The sequence below is a fragment of the Phialemonium atrogriseum genome (genome assembly GCF_030411735.1).
Source record: "Phialemonium atrogriseum strain 8032-3 unplaced genomic scaffold QBC33scaffold_56, whole genome shotgun sequence".
Classification (NCBI taxonomy): Eukaryota; Fungi; Ascomycota; class Sordariomycetes; order Cephalothecales; family Cephalothecaceae; genus Phialemonium; species Phialemonium atrogriseum.
In genome coordinates, this window is record NW_026848193.1 from 73,493 (window position 1) to 83,865 (window position 10,373).

A 10,373-nucleotide genomic window follows, 5' to 3' on the forward strand; every position below is an offset into this window, starting at 1 on the left:
TAGCCTCTGCGGCCTTAGCTTTCATTGTCCCTTTTTCTGTTGCCGGCGGCAGTACGCAGATCTAGTGTCTTCGTGTTGGTAGTCCGTGCTCTGTGGTTTACCAGATTTAGGATGCGCTTCAGGGCGTTTTGGCTGGGGCATTATCCCCTTCCTGGTATGGTATAGCGAATCTCCACAAGTCGGACGCAAGTCTTCCTCATGATATGTGGGGAATTTGAGTCCACTAAGAGAAGACTTTACTGCGTAGGCATGTTCTGTGCGCTTATCCCTGTCAGCTCGTTCCACATGATTGGTTTGACGACTTGTGTGTTTGAGCTCCGGTGGCCTGGGGATGGGATTGGGCAATCAAAGACCCTGAAAAACATGCATCATCCGCGTGCAGATCGAAGGTTAATATGGGGAAATCGCCAGATCCGACCCGGTTCCCCGCTGAGGGAAATAGGCCAATCGCTCCCAGTCTTCCCCAGCAGAGCTGATGGTCTCCAGAAACTACAACCTCTTGCTGACTAGTCTCGTGCACGCACAGACAGGATGACCGCAAAAGCACCTTGGTAGCGGAGGAGGGTATGACGCTAATGACGCCACATGCTTTCATTCTTTTGTCGTACGATGGTGGATTGTATAATGGGCTATGCTTTGCCGAAGCTGAGATCGTCAGTTCGGGACAACCCGTCTCCGATCCATCCAGTTGATGAAAACACATTGGGAAACCCCTACCTATTTTGTTATGTCAAAACTCTGCTCGAGCAAGTCACAGATCAATGGCGAGAAGTGGTGTATGAACATTCTCGGACGTCAAGCGTCGCAGCAATCTGTGCAAACACGCTGAGGGTTCCATCAGCACATGGCCCGTCGCCATGTTTGGAGCGGGACCACTGAGACTGAGCACCAACTCCCTCTGGAAGCCTGCCCCGGTCCCCAGAACTTTCCGTGATTAGCGTGCTATTATTCGACAATAGGAGTCCGCACCCGGGACACTAGCAAATAATCCCTGTTTCCCCGGAATGTTAGGGGAGGGGGGTGATTAGTGTGTGAGCGTATCATTCTAGCCTCGGTCTGTGAAGCACATCATTAGCCCACCGCAAAACGGCTCCTTTCCCCGGTCCCCGCCCCAGCCTTAAACCAAAGTAACCGCCCATGCACTCTGCTCAGACCCTCTTACTGCCTGCAGGTCAGCCTCGACCCCACATTAGATGCGTGAGGCCCCGAGGGTTTGGCTCGTGTTCGTGGCATTGGTGAGTATCACCCTGTCCCTCTAGCCCTAAACGGCGGACAAGCCTTGGCAATCGGTTTTCTCTCCTGGTGTAGCTACAGGCTTCATTTGGCGGCCCTGAACCAAAGGAAGTGGAGTGATTGTCGGAATAGGCGGGTGAGTGTTTGAGTGAGGAGAGGTTAATGCTGAAGGTTGAGTTGATGGTGAGTTTTAATGGGGGAAGAATGGGGGAAGAACCATGTCTATTTGTGTTTATTGCATTTAATCAGCTCTCTGCCCTCCGTACGACACTTGAGGTGCCAAGTCGCGATTCCCTCGCTGGACCTATGTACAAGTACTTGTACAAACAACCAAGAAGACGAATGGCCCTGTCCTACTTGATCTTGGTTTTAGACCTCGTCATTGGGGAGAGCACGATCATCTCGGGAAGTCCTGGTCGAGGATCAACAACCTGAGCCATAGAGGTACTGAGGCCTTCTAGTCTCGCAGTAATTGCAACTCCAATGACCGGGATTTTACGCAGATCACAGGAGCCTTGACGAGCTGGCCAACTAGTGCGTAGCCTTGCAATGTTTGGAGCCGGGAGGCATCGTTGATGACGCCACCGAAATACTGCCTCTGTACTCCGTAAGGCGCACACGAAAAGCGCAAGCAAGAAGGCACAACGTCTGCTGCTGGACGGCTTCAGAGCATGATCGGCACGAGAGAACCCAGTGCATGGTCATAGGGCTGTCTGTAATGCGCCAACACCAGTCCTAGAATTGTACTACATTAATGAAGGATAGTAAAGGGTATCAATAATATAAGTGGTTATAAAGGTGTAATTGAAGTCTCCTCCTGCCCCACAATTGTCGAGACGGGAAAGAAAAAAAAAAAACGTACAACACCGGGGATTCGCTGGTCGTCACCGACCCAACTACTGATCCGGCCCTCAGTGGCTTATCTATGGGAGAGCGGACGGGATCCCGAGTTCTCCACTGGGTATGGTCGTACGTGGAGGAATACACTCTTAGTCCAGTATATAATGATGTGCGCAATCCAACTTCGAAGGATCGATCCCCCTACCCCTCTCCCCTGTTGACCCATGATCCTTCTCCAGTCCATGACAGCCAACACCTTTCCAGCAATCATGACCAAGACGGATGCTTTGCAAAGGAGAGCGCAGATTACGTTACGATGAAGAAGATCGAGGGGTTCAAAACATATCGGATTGATTGGGCCGTTAAGGGAAGAGATTGTTGGACGTGCTAGTGTGATGTAACAAACCATGGTCAGTATCATGGCTGGTATAATGGCCGTTACTAATGGCTTAGCCAAAGGAAGGTTCCATCAAAATAGCAGCCAACAGGCAGGACTTGCCCCAAAGGACACATGACAGAGAGGGCCGGGCGGCTGGCTGCCTAGACAGTGCTTAATGTGCCCTATTATGCTCGATCTCCGGGCTAAGTAAGTAAGTAAGTGGTTTGCGCGGCTCGGGATGACCGCAGCCACACCACGTTGCAGCCCGGTGTCGTGATGGTCGTTATGAGACGATGACTTGCCAGGATTTACCAGGCCGGGTCAAAGGTTCGTTCCTGGGAGCCCGTGTTAGCCGATTAAGGGGCAATCGAGAGGGGTCCGAATCCATATCTGGCTCTCGGAAGGACATCAGGATCGCTATAATAGCATCTTGCTCGGTGGTAATATCAGGTGACCGCCAAGCCTCACCTGTGAACCGAGACAGATAGATATATCAGACATTAATTATACTACAAAACTCGAGGCATTACCAACGATGCCCGAGGCTTACCAAATGGAGCTCGGTTTTGAGAAAGTGCTTTAGCCTATTCTGGCGCCGCCGCATCCTCGGTAACACAAACTATAAGATCTCTCTTCTATGTAGATTGCAGAAGATCGGTGCATGACGAACTCCTCGCTTAACTCCCCTTAGCTGGTCTCGGAAAAATTCTTATAAGCTGTCGATATTAACAGTTCGTGCCTGGTGCCCGAACCATCCATCCTAAATCAAAACGCCACATTACCGGACAATTAGGAGGGTCCTTACCGAGCAGTTGGCGATGACATGCATATTGTTCCCAATCTTGGCCACCCTTTGGTCTATATTTATATACTGCTCGACCAAAAATAGAAGTCGTTCACGCGAGGGGGAGGTGGTCGACAGAGTCAACATCAGGATTGACCCAAAGGCATTTACGGCGCAGCTAATTCTCACATATTCATTTTCATTTTGGAAGAATCCCGGAACATTGAATGTGATTTACTGGTACGACTTCAATATTCCCAGGCTAAGATATCGTGATTCTGATACTATGGGACTTAAGACGCGGGGTCTGGATGCTCTTGGCTGGCGATCCAGGGTGGCGATCCGGGGAAAGGAGAGCAGGTTATAAGAACACGCGGGGATCTCCAGATCAACGAACAATCACTCCGGGTTTCGATCAACTGCTCCTATTCCCATTCCTCAACCATCAACCGCCTATTCGCAGCAATGCATATCTCGTCCTCTCTTGTTCGGCTCGCCTGCTTTGGCATCGCCTCGGCAGGTGTGATCGACCCGAACTACTTCAGCGATGAGCCCACCGGACATGACGTTAGCATCACCGGAGTAGCCTATGCTGGCTCGGGATGTCCCGCCGGCTCCGTGGCTGGACAGCTCGCCACGGACCTGACCACCATCACTCTTCTGTACGACAGCTTCGTCGCACAAGCCGGCCCAGGGATCCAGGCGTCCGAGTACCGGAAGAACTGCCAGCTGAATGTCAAGCTCCAGTATCCGCAGGGCTGGCAGTTCTCTGTCTTCAAGTCCGACTACCGCGGCTACGCGCAGGTTCCCGAGGGCGACACGGGCACGGTCAAGTCCACTTACTACTTCTCTGGAGACTCGAAGCAGGTGAGATATTCCCATGCCTCGTTCTCCAAACGTTGGCAGACATTCCTACATCCTCGGCGTAAGCAAACGTACTGACAAGTCGATGGAAAGACGTCTACAACCACGGTGATCAAGGGGCCCTACGACGACAACTATCTCAAGACGGATCAACTAGACGTCCAAACCACTGTATGGTCGCCGTGCGGCAAGGAAGGTCTCCTCAACATCAATTCCGAAGTCAGACTCTCCCCTCCGGATGCGACGCAGAATGCCCTCCTCACAGTAAGTGCCCTCCCATGAAGTCAAGAACCATGATACCTAGCTGACGATTGTCCCAGGTCGACTCCACCGATCTAAAGTTTACCCAAATTCACTTCCTTCAATGGCAGAAGTGCGACGCTTGAAGCAATAATAAGGGGACTTGATGATGGCGGTCGTGACTGGAGGGCTGTTTGCAAGGACCGTTTGTTTCGACGGAACCGTGGTCTGATTCGTCTGTAGACAATTCATGTTTTATAGTAACTCAACTTGCTATATTCATTCACAGTAGCCAACCTTGGCTCTTGGGAACTTGAATAACTGAAATGTGCTGCTGTTGACGGCAAGAGTTTGGGTAATAGACTCGACTAGAGCGATGTATGTTATCGTCCTTTCCCCCCCCTGTCCCTCTTTACCCCTTTCCCCCATTCCCCATCTTCCTCGTACAAGCCCCACCTGTCTACTGAGGATGGCTCTGGCACCTTCATGCAGTTTGTGCAGTTCGAGGGAGAGCCCTAGTGTCCTTATCCCCGGCCACCCTAACGAGCGGCAATCACCAGGTTCTCCCTTGTCTCAGCGGACCAGCGTCACCATCTCTGACTGTCCGCCGCCGGGTTGCGAGAGGGTCAGCAAAGAGGCGCTGCTGAGCTACAAAGTCGACACATTGTCGGAGCCGGGACCGATGAAGGGTCTGGTGCTACTACAGAAGGCCTGGGATGATGCCCATAAGGCTACCTGCCACACAGCCATGCGAGGCGCTTGCCGTGGTGGACCTGAACTGTTGCCGGCCTCGTCACGCGCATCACCTTGCCTCCCATTGGGGCGTCGTTCAATTGCGCCACGATACTGGACGAACATGTGCAATAATTAATTACTAGCAGGCAATTCCCCCGCATCACCGAGCCTAAATTGCTAGACGCCAGCTCCTCAAATAACCCCACTCTCCAACGCCACCTCGCGAGACTTGTTCGTCGTTGCCTCCATGCTCCGTCCGTATGGGCTGTAGTGGGTATAGTAACAACTGTGCTGGAAGCTGGGCTAGTACTCAGGATAGCTGTTCTCGAACCACTTGATCGAGTGCCCGGGCTGTTCGCTCTACATTATTGGTATTCAGGCCGGCCACATTGATGCGGCCGTTTGCGGGTAGATGGACGTGATGTTGGTCGATCAAGGCATTGCACTGCGCGGGATTGATGGCAAGGCACCTAATCAACTGAGTTAACGCCGCAACCCGCTGAGTTCGGAGACGGTGACACAACTTACGAAAAGAGTCCCTTTTCCTCGACAATATGCTTCCAATCGCCCGGGGTCTGGGAGAAGCTGTTAGCTCGTGGAGTGCTGTTGTCTCGGCAAGAGGGATGACATACTTTAAGCATGATTGTCAGTTGGTTGTAAAGTCGAGTCCTGTTCTCTTGCAGCCTAGCTCTCATGGATGAAAGTTCCTGGATCCTTCAATAGCCACACTTGTTAGTGACATGTTTCATGATTTGAGTACCGACCATTCGGGAGCGTCCTTGCCGCTTACCACTGTGCGCGCAGCTCAGGATCATCCAGCACGATTGTGACTAGACGAGAGCCATATGCTGGTGACGACGAGTATTCGCGCCGGATCAAGCTCCTCAACTGGTCTTTTACGTTGGCTGCGACTGTTTCCGATTGGGTAACAACATGGAGAACTCCGCAACGCTCGCCGTACAGGCCGAAGTTTTTGGAGAAGGATTGGCAGACAATCATGTCGATGCCCATGTGAGAGAGTATCCGAACTCCAGCAGCATCTTCGTCCAACCCGTCGCCAAGGCCCTGGTAGGCTATGTCAATGAAGGGTAAGTGGCCCCTTGCCTTCATCTCCTCTCCAAGGAGCTGCCACTCCTGGGGCGTGAGGTCCTTGCCGGTCGGGTTGTGGCAACAGCCCTGCAGAGGGAAGACGCTACCTCGCGGTGCATTTCGGATGGCGCTCAAACAAGACTCAAAGTCGATCTCGGATGATTGAGGGTCCACGTAGGGGTAGTCAACTGTCTTTAAACCGACGTATTCAAAGAGAGGCCTCGTGTTGCTCCAGGTCGGCATGCCAATGTGTATCTCGGGCTTCAGCTCGAAGGATTTCGCTATTAGGACAGCCGCAAGGTGGTTGGCACCCGAACCAGACAGTGTTTGGACGGATGCGACCTAGGTCCAAAAGTTAATTTGTACCTATTTTTGCAATCCTGGGAACGTCGAGTGTGTCACTCACACGTCTTGAGGTCACAGGTTCGCTGGCCTGGCCAAACATAACCTCAGCGGCAAGGTTCAAGAACCGGTCATCCCCTGTGGTCGGCCCATACTAAGCTTTCGTTAATGATGTCTCGGTGATCGTGCGCTATTGCCGGGTGCCTACATCATGTCCCAAGTCAAGCTCGTCTAGTATTCTCTTTGCCTGGCGTACAGTTAGCAAATTGGCTCGTCGCCTCGGTCTCAAGACGGACTTGCCTTTTTCACCACAGCTAGTTCCTGGCACGCTCCCTGCTCGCTTCGGTAGATCCCTACCCCGATGTCTACCTTATCTGGGTGGTTATCTTGGTCGGCCTTCTTCTTGAGGTGGAAGAAGGGATCCACAGGACCTGGGGGAACCTGTTCAAACATCTTCTAGTCGAGAGCAGGCCCGGAACAGAGGGTGGGCGTTAATTGGATTTGGTTTCCTCAGACCTCGAGCCCGGAATAAATTTACAATGCGGTCCCTAAATACCCACTACCTGGAATCTTGATTGCGTGCGTTTTTCCTGGTATACCAGACAGTTTCCGGCATACAGGTCCGACAATCTAGACCCCAGTCATTCAAGGGAACTAATAGTGCAGTCACAGAAGCAGGTTTTTGGCGGACCGCTAGACTAGAATACGGCCCACACCGGCACCGCAGAGTTGAAGCCGAGTTGTGCATACATGGAGGCACTACGGCTGCGGCTGGCACAGCCCGGTGTTGAGAGGATGATTCCCGCTAGCCAAACCCTCAGTTAAATGGACAGTCAATAACGGTTCGCATTGTCCGATAAAACTCGTGAATCTCGACATTTCTCTCGTGCAGCCTGCGAGCTTACGTGCTAACTTGAACGACACCATGGGATCTAATTTCACCAATAATTTGCTGGAGAAAACCGGCAAGGGCCAGATCTGTAAAGCACGTCGCCCCGGTCTGATGTCCTAGTGATCTGTTTGACATCTACTGACTAGGAATTTAGGCCTTTGGCATTCGGCTGGTCACCAATCCGCAGGTGGTCCAGCTGGCAGCCAATGGCGGGTTCGACGCACTCTTTATCGACCTGGAGCATTCGACACTGTCCGTCAACGATGCCAGCCAACTGAGCATGGCTGGCCTGTATGCAGGGATTACGCCCTTCGTTCGGGTCCCATACCAGTGCGGCGACGGCTTCGTGCAACGCGTCCTGGACGGGGGGGCCATGGGTGTTGTTTTCCCCCATATTCATGACAGAGGTTTGCCCGACATCCCAACCCCCTACCGATGACTGGAATTAATTAACCAATTCCCTGGCTCTAGAGGATGCCATCGCTGCCGTCTCCATCTCCAAATACCCCCCGGCTGGCAAGAGGTCGATGACGGGACAACTTCCATACTTCTCTCTCAAGCCGACGCCGGCCGAGGTTTTCGTCGGGGAGAACAACGCTAAGGCATCGTCGGTGTTCGTCATGATGGAGACGCGCGAAAGCATCAAGAACGCAGACGAAATCGCCTCGGTGGAAGGGGTCGACGTCCTCCTGATCGGCTCGAACGATCTGGCAACCGAGTTGGGCGTCCCGGCCCAGTTCACGAGTGACGAGTTCCGGTCGGCTGTGGAGGCCGTGAGCCAGGCGTGCAAGAAGCACGGTAAGATATTTGGTCTGGCTGGGATTTACGAGAATGCCGAGTTACATGACTGGGCGTTAAACAAGCTGGGGGCTGGATTCGTCTTGGTACAGCAGGATTCTGGGATTCTGGCTAGAGCGGGAAAGGAATGTGCTGAGGCAATCACGAAGCTTACTGGACGTTAGGACTCTCTCGTACCACCGGTGTAATTAGTATATAAATTGCCGTGGCGATACTGTATTCCCTGTCACAGACTTGTTTCGTCTCATCACTGTCGCAATTGACCTCAATCACTAACCATTGGGTCGCGTGCCAGAGCTGTTGGTGATCCCGCTAACTCCGACCAATAATTAATTACTGGTTAATATGGAGAACTCTCATTAAAAAGGAGGGGTGGGGGAAAGGGGGGAAGGGCGAAAAGGGGGGGGGGGGGGGGAATAACGGAAAAGGGGGCGCAATAATTTGATGCCATTACAACGTTCTAGATGCCGATTCAACACATGAGCGCCGGTATTGCGTGGCCGTCGTCTGCAATGAGCCCGGCCCAGTTCTATCTTGCCCGACCCCGCTCGGTATTAGCTCTGTGTTGCCGATCAATCGCCACTCGGCCCCAGCACTAGTTTGCCGATGATCCCCGCTCGGCTCTTCCTTCGGGGAACCGAGAGACACGCTGGACATCGTAATCCGTACGGAGTACACTGCATCGCCCTAGGCTGCTCACTGCCGCAGCCGCACACGGGGTATCAACCATCCCCGCAGATTAGCACATGCCAATCGATTGTCCAGACGCCTAACTGACAGGGAGACGGGCCCTCAAAATCCGGGGTGAGCGGGGGACGACCCCCAACAGCTTGCTGATACCCAGTAATCTCGGTTCTCGCCCGGCTGTCTCAACTGGCGTCCTAGTCACCCTTCCCGAGGTCGCGGGAGAGTTCAACCCAATGGGGGCTATCATCGACCTGTCTCTACAGGAGCCTCTGTAATAATTAGTCATAGATGGATATGCCGCGGTCAATGTCACACGTCAATTGGACCTACCGATTTCACAATGCCGACTTAACAATGATGGCACAATCTGACCAAGGGAGCACGATGTGGATAGTCTTCTACCTCTCCTCGTACAGTTACCCGTTTTTCAAATTAGTTAAGCTCCGGAAAATTAAAGCTGTCTCCGAGCTCGTTGGCAAGTTGCTGCAAAGTGCTGCCATCCGGGAAGGAGGTAGACGACCAGGCAAAGCTCTTTTCTGCTAGAAAGTCGTCGATGTAGGGGTTAGCCAGCGCGTCAAAATCATCATCCAACTTCCGACTCTCGAATCCACCCGGGCAGCTGTTCTCAAACCCCCAATCATGCCCAGTTGCCTGCCCCTCCTGGCCGCCGGCATGAGCGGCTGTCGGGCTCTTGGCAGCGGGACCCTCATCTGTAGCATCTCTTCTTCTGGCCCCCTCCCCCAACTCTGAGAGGCTCGTCTGGATGAAGGCAAGGCGATCGCAGTAGTCGCTGGCCGGGATGTTGCCGTCGTCCCGCATGGAGCGCAGCAAGTTGAACGCCGTCTGCACGGGGTCGGAGACGGCAACGTTAGGGTCCATGACCGCCGACATGATTAGGATCATGGTGGACGAGAAGAGATAGTGTGCATCCCAATATCCGAGTGTGGCCAGTGTGCCATCGACGAAGAGCTTGGACAGGATCTTGTTGGATGTGCGGGCGGCATTGACGCAGCTATCGGCTAGTGCTGTAGTCGTGGGCGAGAAGGTCGATGGCTGCTGCTGCTGCTGCTCCTCCTGGATGCGGGGGCCGCTCAAATGGAACTGGGTCCGGAATAGATGGAGGAGGATTGGCCGGGTGGTGTGGATGATGCACTGGTTGTAGCAGAGGTGGAGGCTGGCAACATGACGGTTCGAATCGTCCCAGCGAAATGCCAGATGTTCTGGGAGCGTGGCATCCCAGTTCCGGAGGCTGCTGAGGATACGATGAACCCTTTGGACAAAAGTGTCCTTCTTCCGGCCGGGCAGACAGTATATCTCGCTCACTGCCCCCATTAGCTTGCTGCCGTACATGTAATTACAAGACCCGGGGGGGGGGGGGGGGGGGGGGAGGCGGGCGCTGCCTACATATGTATCCTGTTATCCGCGCAAGACCAACCCTGGCGCAAAAATGGCGCGGATCAGAGAAGTCCTCTTTATCTTGGGCGTTAATT

General features: G+C 53.3%; 4 protein-coding genes across 4 annotated transcripts; 2 read left to right on the plus strand and 2 right to left on the minus strand.

Moving 5' to 3' along the window:
* Window positions 1-3,701: 3,701 nt before the first annotated feature.
* On the plus strand, window positions 3,702-4,486 carry QBC33DRAFT_462729 (uncharacterized protein; the record flags this gene model as incomplete). The annotated part of the gene is made up of 3 exons (XM_060425087.1): window positions 3,702-4,103; window positions 4,194-4,364; window positions 4,421-4,486. The coding sequence occupies 3 exons, from the start codon at window positions 3,702-3,704 to the stop codon at window positions 4,484-4,486; spliced, it is 639 nt and encodes a 212-aa protein (XP_060277980.1).
* Window positions 4,487-5,397: 911 nt separating this feature from the next.
* QBC33DRAFT_603919 (Aspartate/aminotransferase) lies at window positions 5,398-7,045 on the minus strand (the record flags this gene model as incomplete). Its single annotated transcript, XM_060432226.1, has 7 exons — window positions 6,799-7,045; window positions 6,715-6,745; window positions 6,571-6,660; window positions 5,866-6,506; window positions 5,708-5,789; window positions 5,604-5,650; window positions 5,398-5,545 (listed from the first exon to the last, which is right to left on the minus strand). Coding segments are annotated over exons 1-7 (1,200 nt in total), but the record flags the coding sequence as incomplete, so codon positions are not given.
* A 211-nt stretch (window positions 7,046-7,256) lies between these two features.
* Window positions 7,257-8,373, plus strand: QBC33DRAFT_603927 (Pyruvate/Phosphoenolpyruvate kinase-like domain-containing protein; the record flags this gene model as incomplete). Its single annotated transcript, XM_060432227.1, has 3 exons — window positions 7,257-7,292; window positions 7,553-7,805; window positions 7,870-8,373. 3 exons carry the CDS (start codon window positions 7,257-7,259, stop codon window positions 8,358-8,360), a joined length of 780 nt encoding a protein of 259 aa, XP_060277982.1. The 3' UTR covers window positions 8,361-8,373.
* Window positions 8,374-9,119: 746 nt separating this feature from the next.
* QBC33DRAFT_317730 (uncharacterized protein) lies at window positions 9,120-10,373 on the minus strand (the record flags this gene model as incomplete). Its single annotated transcript, XM_060423557.1, has 3 exons — window positions 9,120-9,152; window positions 9,214-10,205; window positions 10,288-10,373. Coding segments are annotated over 2 exons (976 nt in total), but the record flags the coding sequence as incomplete, so codon positions are not given.